Source organism: Puma concolor, chromosome B3 (genome assembly GCF_028749965.1).
Source record: "Puma concolor isolate L17-30 chromosome B3, mPumCon1.1.hap2, whole genome shotgun sequence".
Lineage (NCBI taxonomy): Eukaryota > Metazoa > Chordata > Mammalia > Carnivora > Felidae > Puma > Puma concolor.
The window spans coordinates 81,567,469-81,581,952 of NC_141672.1; the positions used below are offsets into that span (position 1 = coordinate 81,567,469).

The following is a 14,484-nucleotide window of genomic DNA, read 5'->3' on the forward strand; positions in this document are numbered from 1 at the left end:
TCATAAAGACTTCTAAGACCTCAAGTTGTCAAGAAAATGGGAAAAGTTTGCTTCTTTGGCATTTTTCTCTTACTGTGCTTTGTTTTGTTTTGTTTTTACTAATTTAGTTAGACCTATATTAATAAGCAAATATATTGCAAGTTTCCCATTATACTGTAATTCAACCTAGCATGCAAATACTCTTCTTGAAAAACCAGATAGTATAGAGTAAGATCTAATGTACACTTCATTCAGGAATCATACCTGAATGAAGAAATATCTCCTACCTATGAACTTAGGACTTTTATCCTTTATCATCTTGTATCTTAATTGTGTACAGATGTATCCTCCAGCTAATCTTCAAAGGCAGGACTTATCTTTTATTTTAGTGTTTATTTATTTTGAGAGAGAAAGAGAGAGGGAGAGCAAAGCATGAGCAGGGGAGGGGCAGAGAGAGGAGAGAGAATCCTAAGCAGTCTCCACACCTGGTGTGGAGCCCAACATCAGACTCCATCTTATGACAGTGAGATCATGACCTGAGCCAAATCAAGAGTTGGACACTTAACCTGCTGAGCAACCTAGGTGCCCCGCCATCTCTGAACAACAATGATGTGCAGTAGAATGCTTTAGACATAATAGGTACTTGATAAATATTTGCCAAATAAATTATTCTGTTGATGGTTATTAAAGGAAAAAAGTTAGAAGAACATGAAAGAAGAGTGGATGATTATTATATATATGATAATGAAAGTGTCCTGGCCATGTTTCACTAGATAAACGTATCTGTTTAGAAAATTCACCTAGGGTTGTCTTAATTTTCTTAGCTCACTCCACCGCTCATTATTAATATGTACCAAAAAACCCATCCCTTAGTGGTAAACATGTTGAAGCTGTTCCTCAATACAGGATTCTAATCTTTCATCAGATGAGGCTTCTGAAATCAAGCATAATTCTGCCAAATCTTTTCCAAGAATGAGAGCTTAGGAAAAGCAGATAAAGTGTTCTTTTAGCATAGGAGAAGAGTGACATAATTTAGAGTATGGATAACAATGTAACAAACTGAACAACAACAACAAAAAAAGCAAAGTTCTTGTTTTTCACTAAACTAATTTTAACATTCTTATGCTCACCATAAATAGAATTCATTTAAAAAAAGTTTATATGTAAAAATAACCCCCCAAAATGAAAGAGAAATGTTTAGCATTACTATTCCAAGTTGCTAAAAGCCAAGAAAAAGGAAAAAGAGGATGGAGTTAATGGAACCCACAGGCTACTGATGTGGCAGTTTATCAAATGTAGCTGTAATGAAAGATAAATAATACAGGCAATTCACACTTCATGAAAGGATAAAAGTGTCAGTGTGTAGGTACCAGTTTTACTGCAGGGCATAATCAGCAAGTAAACGAAAGTGCAATGTCTAAAAAGTTTATAGCCTTCTATGAAGGCCTCGTCTTGTCAGGTATTGATTTAGGTATTCAGACGATTTCACTGGTATTAAACAAATTGAGTGTTTGTGAACTTGGAGGACATGTTCTATTTCTCCCAACAAAGGTTGCCTCGAGCTTAATGTTAAGTTGCTTCCATCACTTGAATTTAAGGAAAGTGAAGAAAATGCTGAAATGGTATCTTACACAATTATTTTCTTCTTAAATAGAGGGCAATCCAAAGTGAACGTTTCATACTCTCCACCTTCTCCACAAACATGGACTCCATACTTCTTAGAAAGCTAAAAAGAGGAAAACAACAACAACAACAACAACAACAACAACAACAACAAAACTTAAAATTAGATAGCAAAAATTGTCACTTAATAGCATTTTTCCCTAAAAAAAATACATGCAAGAAACTTTAATTCCAAAATACATCACAAGCTACAGGAAAATAACTTTATATTTCTACTTAAAACATATGTTTAAAGCCATCTGAAAAATGTTATCATAAAGCATAGGAATGTTAGTAATCCCCAAATCCTTGTAAAAAGATGTAAAGGACCAACATTTTATGTATAATGAGAAAACTTAGAGATCATTATAAATGTCAGGAATGACACCAGCTTTAGATTCAAAGAAGGCTGGAAAGGTACTAAGTCATTAGATAGTAAATGAGAATATACGCAGCCAAACTGTGCTTGCTTCTTGTCCTTTGACCTATATGTGAATGGGGAAAAATAGGTCATGTTTAGGCCATTTTTCCGAGACACAGAGAAAGCGATCTAAGGTCTTTCCTGTGGCCTGTGAACAGAAAGGAGTCACAGACATGGTTATTATGCTTGAGGCTATTTTTCGTGAAGTTCCAAGGGTACCAAGAACTAGTGACGTTCCAAAGCTGTAGACAAGTCTTAGGAAGGTCTAACTCCAAGAAATGTTGGGATAGATAGCTTATCATGTTGTCTAATTAATTCTGAAATTAAAAATCAAACAAGCAAGCAAAGAAATAAACAACCTGTGATTTGCATTAAATATAAGCTGTATTATTTAAATAATCCTGATACCAACAGTAAATTAATCTCCCATTGGGCTGATATATGACTGGAATTGATGCTGGGGAACACGCTCACTGGCTGTGTCAGAGAATCTTCCTGCTCTTGTGTAGACGCTTTATGACTGTGATTCTATCCCCTTTGTTCTGAATTTCATAGCTTTCCCTGCTTATAGCCTCCCCTAGTCCAGAGTCCTTACTGCCCAAAGGAAGAGTGACTCCATTGATGTCACTGTTACTGCCAGTGCTGGGACTATGGCCTAAGTCTTCAGTTTTATCTGAATAGTTATGTATTTATTTCTTTGGTTGTTTTTGTGGTTGTGCTATAATTCTGAATCCATTACATTTCAAGTCTTGACTATGTGCCGTTAGGGATTCAAGGCATGGGTTTGTGAGAATTCTGTTCTCTCCAAGGATCAGCAGTAATGTGAATGACACCGTAAAGCCTAACAGTAAGAAAAGGAGTGAAAGAAAACTGGGTGGCATTTGCTATACAAGCTCACAAGAGCAAAGCAGAAATTTTCACCATGTTGAATCATGAACTAGAGTATCAGCAAGGCAGAATTATGGCAGTGGCCCTTTTGGGAGCAGAAAACAAAAACAGCTTACTTTACCATATTAAGTCAAATTAAATAAATATCTGCTTTGCAATAAAAATGTAGAAACAAAAATGGGATATGGGTTTCAGCAATGTCTCCTCGTTCTACCAGCTAGGGCCTGTCCTCTTTTTGGCTTATCTCCCTTTCAATGGTCTTCTCATTCCAGCACCTTTCCACCAAGTGAACCTTCAAATCTCACTTTTATGGTCAGTCTTTTTATGTGAGAGTATACATTACCAATTATTAGCTTCCTTTAATTGGAAAATGCTTTATCCAAGCTTTTCATACTTTCTATAATCTACCAGCAAAGAATAGCTGGATTTTTAAATTAAAGTTGGCATTGCTGTTATCCTACTGAAGTAGTTCTATTAGTCTCTAGTAAAAATAATGTAAGTTGCTATGTGAAACCAACATATTATCATTATAAAAAGACTGCCAGTACTAGGAAATCTAAAATTTGGATGTATCCAGTGATATTTTCATTTCACACACAATATTTCCATAATATTCATGTAATCACTTCTTCAACTAGTATCTATTGAAAAATGATTATTAGGCAGGTCATGCTAGATGAGGAAGATCCAAAAGTAAATTAAGACAATATCCCTGGTGTTTTGAAGCTTATCAAAGATCCTACACCCTATATTTCAATACCACAAGATAATGAAATAGTGATGTTTCTTCTATTACTAAACATACACAATCTCTTCTCCCTTTCTATTATTGATTCATCAGCATGAACACAGATTCTAAGTCAAGAAGTCGGAATAAAGAGCTCACTGGTTTTTATAGCTGATGAACCAAGAAGTAGTCTTGAATATGAATGCTTAGGATGTCTTTTGCAGCCATTCTAAACTCTACTAGCTTCAAGCTCTAATAGACATGAGTCCTCAGAGAAAAATCCAACTGTATCGGCTTACTTTTAGCCAGCTCCAAGGCCCTTTGACGTTGTGAGAGAACTTTCTTAAGAAGCAAAGCCTATGCTAGTCAACCACTCTCTGTAATGAATCTCCTGCGAAGACACAGCATTCCATTAGAAATCAATATCCTTGCAGCACCAAAGCATGATGTATGCCTGTTATAGAAAGGGTCAGTTTAGGGAAGTGGAGAATCCAGATGGCAGAGCCATTCCAGACACATGTTTGTGATACACAATATTCACTTTACTCTTCTAAAACCTGTTAAGTCTGTGTTACTAATATACTGTTCACAGAAAACTGCAGCTTAATAAAGTTGCAATATGTCTCTAACATGTCTCAAGTCCATGTCTGCTTTCAACTCAAAATTGCCATTATTGCATGCTAGCACTTAATCATTCCAAATACAGTTTTGCAATTCTCTTTGATAAGTTTTTCTATCAATCTTACTGTCACTGAAAATGCTAAATAGGTAGCAGTTTTTTTAAAGTTTAGTTTCTCACTAAATTATCATGATTTTTTCTGTAATTTAAGTACATAAAATAGCAATCTATATTGAAAAATAAAAAAATATTTTTTTTTCATATTTCTTCACTAAGGGCTAATATTTATTAATGATTAAACTATATTTAACAATTTCAGTTAGTATGTAAAAAGTGGAAAAGACAGTTGTTTTCACCATAACAGCAAAAATATGTCAGACAGGTTACAAAATCATGTTTTTTTTTGTTTTATATAGAGAGAGCTAAGGATGCAAAGAAGTCTGGATGAACTAAATTCCAGGTTGGGGTGGACCTTTCCTAGGCGAGTGAAGATACATGGCCGCTTTCCTAATGGGAGAACGGCATACTTCCACAGACAGACTTCGATCAGCGTGTGTAAAAAACAGTCAAACACATGACCATCTGTGGACTTCTGCAATGGCTTATTAGAGTCCTGGAGAGACCCAGGAGTTAGTATAGCCTGCCAATTCTTTCCCAAAGGCTTTAACCAACTGCACATAGTGGCTACATGCAGAAGGCTGGGGCCAGGACAGAAGAGAAGAGAGAGAGAGAGAGATTCCTTTGGGAACATCTATTCATCAAGTCTTTTCTATTGAGCTTTCACTGTACCAAAGGCTGGGGATAGAGCAGGAAAACTAAGAGATTTTTTCCCAAGGCTTGGAAGCCCAGGAAAAAGTCAAGGAGAGCCTCAGAGCACTAAGCCTGTGAAAAGGCACGAAACACTGGTGGCAGGACAGTAAAGCAGGGGGAGAGGACAGAAGGGAGGAAGGAAGAGAAGGAGGGAGGAGAGGGGAGTGGAGGGAGGGAAGGGGAGAGAGAGAGAGAGAGAGAAACCTAGACTCACTGGGAGCATAGACCACAAGCCCTGATAAATGAAGAGCCCTGATCCTACTCTTGAAGCATTTGAAAAAAGTAGTAAACTGAAATAAAATGCAACTCAGATCAGACCCAGCTCAATTGGAGATTAAACAGAATAAACACCCCAGACTAGCTGTCAGACAGAGGAAGGGGTGTGGTTTGGGGAGGGACGGTATTACTTTAGTCTCTACTCTTCTTTTTTATTCAGTATCTACCACAAAATATGTAAAAAAAAAAATTTGAGATGTCAAAAAGTGAAAACTGTGACTTATAATCAATAGAAAAACAAACAAACAAAACCGGAAACAGACCCAATATTAACCACATACTGGACTCAGTAGGCAAAGACTATAACATAACTATTGTAAATATGTTAAAGAATTTAGTGGAGAAGATAGGCAAAATTCATGACCAGAGAATAGTTTCACCAAAGATGGAAATCAAGGATAGACAGATCTAGGTCCATATACTGGCTCCAACACTTACTAGGCATAGAACCTAGGATGAATTGCTTAACTTCTCTGAATTTCCATTTTCCTAGTAATACCTACTCTTATAAGTGTGTTGTCACTGCTAAAACAGATGATACATACAAGAGCTCTTAAGTGCATAGTAAGCACTCTCAATATATGCTATTTTTTCTCTATTAGGTTAATTTGCCCTTCCCTTGGGCCTTCTGCTCTTTTACCTATACACTCCCTTTTTGAGGATCATGACCACTATTCTATTACTTCTATGCAAATGGCTCGCAAAGCAAAAACCCTAGTCACTATCTCTCTCCCATATATTAGGCTCCTGTCAAAATTCTTTTTTCAAATGTTTATTTATTTTTGAAAGGGAGGGAGGGAAGGAGGGAGGGAGGTAGAAAGAGAGAGAGAGAGAGAACACGAACAAGCGGGGGAGGGGCAGAGTGAGAGGGAGACAGAGGATCAGAGGTGGGCTAAAGTGGCGGCAGTAGAGAGCCTGATGTGGCGCTTGGACTCACGAACCTTGAGATCATGACCTGAGCCAAAGTCAGATGCTTACCTGACTGAGCCACCCAAGCACCCTCAAAATTCTTACTGTTTTACTTGGGAGCCTTGTTGTTCTAAATTTAACATGAATAAAGCAATGTTCTTGATTTTTTCTCAAAACCTTCTCTCCCTGCTCAATTCCCTATTTCTCTAATGGCTCAATCACAATGAAAACTTGAAATATTGAAGAACTTGACTCCTTCCTTTCCTTCTGTCATTCTTTCTGCCAGAGAGCCTACATTTTAAATTTTCACATTAATTCATTTATTGAATCAACAAAGATTCACTCAGTACTTACTAAGTGCCAGATCCTAGTCTATATACTAGGGGAATGGTAGTGAACACTATCTTCCAGTCTAATATCCTTCATGATCACTTCACACTTCAACAATTACAACCATCTCTTGTCTTCCTGCTTAGTTTTCATAACTCCCAATCTACCCTACATAGTATTACCATACTAACTCTCCTTAACAATATATGACCATGTGCTTAAAAGTTTTTGGGGGCTGACTGTTACCTGTTCAGTAAAAAGCAAACTCTGTAGACTGACAATCAATGCTTCATCCATTTCATCCGATCCTTTGCATGGATATAAAGATTGAAACGTAATACAGTAGGTAAAATAAAATAAAAATTCAAAAGGATCTTGACTGGCTGAAGGAAAAAAACACACTAAATCTTATAAAATGAAATATAAAGTGATAAACCCCAACATCTAGTTTTCTTCTCTTCAACTTAAAAGGAATTGCCCTTTTTATTGCTTGTGGGACTACACTATGATATATTTCTGGCTTGTGATATATTTCTGCACTGCATCACTATGTACCTCTTGAATTTAAAATTTTTCATGTGTGACTTTTTCTCATGAGATTATGTTTCTAAATTCCTTAGACTCTCTCCTAGCTCCTTCCCACTGTATAGCACATAGTACTTAGTGACCCAATTGGGTGCCCTCCTTATGGCCCAGATACCCATGCATGCTCCCAGACAAGAGCCCAAAAGACATGGACTGATAGGTCTAATTTGAACTAAAACAAAGCCACCCCTAATCAGAATTACCAAGTAAAAGGGCAGAGAAAGTTACTAACTTCTTTTTCTCTACCCTTAGAAACAGGATTTTTATCCTCTAGTTTTAGAAATCTGAAACAGTAAATAAAATTCAAACATGATAGTCAATGTTTTCCTTATCTCATTAGCCACTGAATCAGTGATGTGACATTTCCCCCACTCTTTTCAACCATTTGGGGAATGTTATGTAGAAAAAGATTTAGACCACCTGGTTATTGGGTAAGATTAACACATGTGCTATTTTGCCAGATATCTACCATTTGGTCCCAACCTTTGTATGAATACAAAGATACAAAGCTAATACAATAGAGAAATTAAAAGTTCTAAAGGATCTTAACCAGTTGAAAAGAAATGTTGCTGTTTTCTAATGAGTTGAATTATTTTTAATAAAACAAGATCATTTCTTTACTTATTACACAATATAATTTTCATCGCACAAAAGCATACTCATTGATTCATGTATATCTAAATTGTGCTATGTTCTATTTTTTTAAAAGTTTATGTACTTATTTATTTATTTATTTATTTGAGCAAGAGAGAGAGTGGGGGAGGGGCAGAGAGGAGGAGACAGAGAATCCTATGCAGGCTCTGCCCTGACAGAGTGGAGACCAATACGGGGCTTGAACTCACGAACTGTGAGATCATGACTTGAGCCAAAATCAAGTCGGATGCTTAACCAACTGGGCCACCCAGGCACCCTATGTTCTCTTTTAGATAAAACTCTTAGGGAAAGTGAACATTGGGTTTCCATCTAACTGTTGTTAAGATAAGTTTTTTAAAAAGCAATCTGACAGATGTGGCTGACTTGGGTCATTTCATGGATTATAAAAATGCCTCAGAGTCTGAACATTTAAGAAGTGAATTCCTAGTAAATAAAAAGGAAATTACTTACATGATTCTATTTTTTTCTAGTGTACTTATATATAGATGAATATTCATAGTCATAACAATTCCATTTGAATGCTACTGATTTTTGAACTGAAAAAGTTAAGGGCATCTGGCTTCCCTGTTTAATTTTTATTCCTTTAAAAGATTATAATAAATATAATTGTGAGAATTTCTTATTAAATCAAGATTTTTCTTCTTTTAAACCAGCTTCATTTATCTGTTGGTCATCTTAAAATTGGAAAGAAAAAAAAAGTAAAATCAAATCACATTTCATCCTCTCACCACCTACAGAAAACCATGAGGTTTATAAAAACCGCTAAAACATAGAACTTACTCAAGAATTATTTATTGAGTATCTACTATAGGTTTGGCATCGTTTTAGGTGCTGCGGATAATGATGGGAGCAGACATATAAATCCTGCATAGAACAGCTTTGTATCTGGAAATACAGACAGAAAGTTAAACACGCAATTACAATAAAAGGTAGTGGTTGCTTTTGTGGATGCATGAGATGCTGTGGGAGTATAAAGCACAATACCTAACCAGAAGGAACCCAAAACCTTCTCAAAATAAAACTTAAGGTAAAATCTGAAGGATGAGTTAACCAGGAAAGGCTAAACGGAGAGAGGCAGAGGTGGAGGGAGACAGGCAGAGGTGGAGGGAGAGAGAGAAGGAAAGGTTGTTCCAAAGGGAACAGCATATATTAAGTACCAGAGCACATGATGGGTCCTAGAAACTGAAATAAGTATGGCATAGCTGGATCATACCTAGATGAATAATGCTGAGATGAGGCTGACTAGAAAGAAGACACATCTTATGGGGTTTTGTAAGTCATGCTAAGACATTATCCAAAGTTCAGTGAGAACCCATGGTAGGTTTTAAGCAGATAACTGAACTGATCACATTTATCTTTTAGAAACATTCTGGTCACACAATGGAGAATGGTTGAGGCAAGTAAGTCAGGAAGCACAAAGAACTGAGAAGTTGCTGGAGGAATCTAGCCAGGGGGTGAAGATTTCCTGAACTGAGGAAATAGCAGTGAGGACAGAAGGGAGAGGCAAGGTATTTTGACAGATATTGTTTAAGAGGCTGTATACATGAAGGCTCCATACATTAGGAGGCTCCATAATTGAATGGAGGAGTGAGGAAAGTTAAAAAGAATTAAGGAAAATTGCCAGTTTTCTTCACTGGGAAACTGGTGGATGGTGGTTGTGTTTATTGGTATCTCAGCAGGAGAAGCATTTGCTGGGAGACTCCAGTGACCTTATCCTTTCCAAATTTTATGTGGCATGATACTATGATGTCACATACCTTTGTAATCATCCTCCTCAGGTCTCATGTTACCATGTTTCTTAAGCTATTGTTAAGCTTCTCTGACTCCTTCCTGCTCCTCCTAAATTATAAATATCCCTCATGATTCTCTGTAATATATTCTTCTCAATTTATTCCCTTGGATAGCCCATATACTCCAAGGCTTCGACCATCACCTTTATGTTATTCTGCTGCTGCTAAAACCAACACTATCACCATTCATTAAAGACCATTTGTTTTATGCCTTAAAGTTAAGAAAATGATATAATTATTTAATCCTCAGAATGACTTTTAAGAATAAAAAGGAGCATGGATTCTGGAATCAGACAGACAGATTTACGCACATATTCAACATCTGCTACTTTCTCCAGCTGTGTGACTATGGGAAAAATTAATCACCCTCTGAATTTTCCCTCATCTGTAAATGTAAGTATCAATGGTCACAATCTCATAGATTAGTTGATCAAATAAAATAATGCATAAAAAGCGCTTAGCACAGAGTATGGCACTTAGTAAGCATTTAATAAATACACAGCTTTGCTACAAAAGTAAGTAAGGCATATATTTGTAGTCACGCGCAGTGAGAGCAGTGTTGCACAACTGGTTAAAAGCAGTAGTGCTGGAGACACAATCCTTGGTTTCAAACCTGGCTCAGTCACTTTCTGGATGTGCAATCTTAGGTCATGCCAGCTCTCTGAGCCTCAGATTGCTGATCTGTAAAGTGGAGATGACGACGGTACCTATCTCATAGAAGAGCTGTTTTCAGGAATAAAACCAAATGAAAGGAAAGCCTAATGTTCTGTCCAGCATATAATATATACTCCATAAAATGGCTAAAAAATTTTATTTTTTCCCTTTTCTAGTGGGGAGAACTAACTTGATTTGCAAAGGTTATGGAACTTAGAACTAAATAAAACCAGAACTTGAAGCTGTATATTGACTCTAAAATATGCTGATAAATGAACTTTAGTGTTTTGCCTGAACATCTCAATTGGGCTCCAATCTCATAGTTTAAAAAATATGCCTTTGGTTTATATGTTATAATTAGAAGCTCAGTGTGTTTAAGACCAAGCTTATCATGTTCTTTCTTAACCCTGTTCTCCTCTGCAGAAATACATGCTTCCAGTCTCCGCAGTCATTATGTGTGGACTACTCTTTAATTCTTTCCTTTTGGCTTCTGTCAGTTTGATGCCAATTTCTTTTCCATTTCTTCCATCAGAATCTTCTTTCAATTTTGTCCTATCTCTTCATCCTTACTGTCAGCAGGCATCATACTCCAACCCTTCACACTGTTACCTATAACAGTGTCTTAGACTCTTTTTTTATTTCTAATTCCCTCGAATCCCAAATCCACAAATACTGTTGCCAGACTAAATTTCCTATGATATCTTTTAATAATATAAATCCCTGCTGATAAACCTTCTACATCTTGTTAGTTCTTACCCCAAATTGCCTGGCCCATCTCTCCAGGCTCTTTTTGATGAGGTCATAAATTCCCACCTCATCTGTTTCTTATGAATCTACCAACACCAGCTCTTAGTTCCATTGAAACCAAGTTCCTCATTGTTCCTGCATGGCTTTTTGCCAAGAAATCTTCATTCATATTGACTCAATTCGTTGCCACCATCCATGTAAATATATCCATCCTTCAAACCAGTTTAAGTGCTAATACTTGAATGATATCATTTTCAGCTACTCCAGGTCATGCAACCATCTTCCATTTTTTAGCTTCCAATTACATTTATAGTAAATACCAATTTATCTGGCTTCATCTTATCCAGGTCTCTAGACTTATTAGACTCTCTATGTCATGAAAAATACCAAATCATTTACTAATTTCGTACCCTTTAAAGCGATTAGCATAGACTGGTTGTATAAAAAGTCCTTACAAATACTTATTATTCAATTCTATTAGTACAACATGACACTGGCAATTAAGAGTTCACCTATGAAACACATTCAGAGAAATGTGAAGAATAAGTTCAAAGTCATATATTGAAACAGCCACTAACTGTGGAAAATGGCCTGCACCTCTTCTCTTTAAATACAACAATCAATGGACCCTACTTCCTGGTCAAAATCCTTAAAGTACACTTTTAAGGATTTTACTGCCTTCCCCTAAAACTTTCAGTTATTTCTCATTGTTTAGATAATTAAATACTCATTTCAGGATTCAAAATCTCTTTCTGTCTGGTTTCAACCTCCTTTTTCAACTTCCTCTCCTACTGCTCAAAATATACTCTAAATAATCCAGCCAGTCAAAAATACTGTCCCTCTTGTAAGGCCAGTATGACTGTCAGTTTATCTCTGAAGTTACTCACAATACTCTCAACATTTAATTTTTTTTCCTGTGAAATTCTCTGGCAAATATTTTTTACTTTCTTAGAGTAAATTTTAACACATCTTATAGTTTTTATTGATCATAGTGGACATCTTGACCATAAAGTTTCACATATCCTTCCAACTCAATTATGTTCAAAATTCAAAATCTCTTGTCAAAGATATTCTGCCTACTTTTTACTTTCAAGGTCAGTCAAAGGTGTTCTTTTCCATAAAGTTGGCACTGCAGGGAACAAGGCTTAAAATTCTGTCTCTCTTAAATCAACTTTGGTGAAATTCTTTTTCTTTTTCTTTTCTTTTCTTTTTAATGTTTTATTATTTATTTTTGAGAGAGAGAAACAGAGCATGAGCAGGGGAGGGGCAGAGGGAGAGGGAGACACGGAATCTGAAGCAGGCTCCAGGCTCTGAGCTGTCAGCACAGAGCCCGACATAGGGCTTAAACTCACAAACTGTGAGATCATGACCTGAGCCGAAGTCGGATGCTTAACTGCCTGAGCCACCCAGGTGCCCCTCTTTTTCTTTTTGAAAAAGTGATAGGTAGCTTGGATTGCAGACTGTACTTTTGTCAAACCCAGAAGGAAGATAAGTTAACTCCTATAGAACAGAGCTTGGAACACAGTTTTAAGCTTGAAACTTGCATTACACTTATCCTGGTTTAGTTCAACACCTAGCAGAGTGGTATAATCCTTAAATAGTCAATACATATCTGCTTACCTTTGACTCAAGGCAAGAATTCAGATTTCCCAATTCTATGTGAACAGTCCTGGAAGAAGCAACCAAACCTATGAACTCACACTTTTTCACCTGGTATGGTTCCACGCTCCCATCTAGCAGACAACTTTTATTTAGATGATCTTAAGAAATTTCTTGATTAAAGACTAATTGTTGCTGGCAAAGATGGTAGATTGAATCCCTATATCTACTCTCACTCCTTTCTAAAATCTTGCTAGAATGTATTTCATAACAAGGAATAAACTGACAAAGATGGGGAACAAAAGAGAGGAAGTGACAAAATCAAACAATTTAGCAGAACGAAGAACACCGAGTCCTAGGTCAACAATGGAGAGTATAGAGGACCAACCCAATTTACACAGCAGAACAGCTCTTTCCTCTTAAAAAGAGTAAGGAGTTGGCAGCACCAGGTACCTCGAGAAGTGAAGGAGAAATGAAAAGTGCCCCAAAATAAAGATTGATTGGCAGTCTGTTTAACAAGCAGTCAGATCCCTAAATTCCTTCCCTGTAGCCTGGCAACTGTCTTTCCTCCACCCTGGCAGAACCCTGGAAGTTTATTCTCTGCATACGGTGATGAAAACAGAGGAACTGGCATAGGAGAAATGAGACACAGCTGAGGGAAGAGGAACTATAATAAAATGGAATCAGTTAATGTATGCACATAAGATTCTGAGACTGCTAGTCATTTATTCCTGCCTAACTCCCAGGAAAACAAAACAAAACAAATCAAACCAAAACAAAATAAAACAAAACAAAACAAATTGCAGCATGTCTTTACTTCAAGAGAGGAGATTGGAGAATCCTTTTCTTTGGAATTTAGATGGCTTAGATTAAATGACTTAGCCATACCTTCCTATAGTAAAGTTCGAGATCATAAAGCCCTATCCACACATTTAGTGCTTACAATAAAAAATTTAGGCCCTTACTCTTAAATATGAGGAGAACACCAAGGTTAGCAGAAACATCTCTAAAATTAAAGTTAGAGACCAACGGAAACAATGGAGAAAACAGACTATGTACGGGAAAAGGAAACTAAAGGAAGAAAAATGAGAAACAAAAAAAGAGAGAACAACAATAAAAATAGGATACACTCTAATAAGGATAGAGTGCTATAATTTTAAAAAAGAGAATTCAGAGAACAAAAAATGAGCTTTTAGAAATTAAAAATAGGCCATGAATAACTCAGTTGAAATTGTAACCAAATCCAAGTCCATCTGCCTGATGTGCAGCAAAGCCAATCACTGAGACAGAAGTCAGATATGCTACAAGGAAAGGGTTTGAGAAGCAGCCAAACATGGAGACGAGACTGGAGGGCAAGCCTCAAATCTGCCTCCCTCCAAGGGGAGAGAATATGTTTTTTATAATCATAGGGGTTGAGATTACATACATATTGAGGAAAAGGGAAGGGAAAAGTTATGAGTATTCATGAGGGAAGATGGAGTCTGTACACTGAGCAAACATGTATGTAACATGTATGTAACATACATCCCATGTTCACTGGGGAGTGGAGACTGACACCAGAATGAGGCACAATTCAGACCCTGAGTCAGGAGATTACCTGAGGGCAAGGAGAAGGAGCTACAGGCATGCTCTGAGCGCAGGTAGAAACTAGATGAGGTCCAGGACTCCTTATCTCTAGGAGAGATCTTATACCTAGGCTGGAACCATAGCAATTGACCTTGAGTCCAGGCTTCTGCAGACATAGCTAGTGGATTTGTTGGGGGGGGGGGTATCTAAAAAGACACAGTATCTGATGGGGGGGGGGAATAGTTCTCTGAAAAACAAGCTTTAAACT

General features: G+C 37.0%; 1 protein-coding gene across 2 annotated transcripts in view; it reads right to left on the minus strand.

Moving 5' to 3' along the window:
• DPH6 (diphthamine biosynthesis 6) overlaps positions 1–14,484 on the minus strand; it is a 198,283-nt gene that overhangs the window by 31,745 nt on the left and 152,054 nt on the right. For both annotated transcript variants that reach the window (XM_086710304.1, XM_025919641.2), the window contains exon 7: positions 1,611–1,705. In XM_086710304.1, the coding sequence (XP_086566430.1) occupies positions 1,611–1,705 (95 nt within the window). The remainder of the gene's footprint in view (positions 1–1,610; positions 1,706–14,484) is intronic.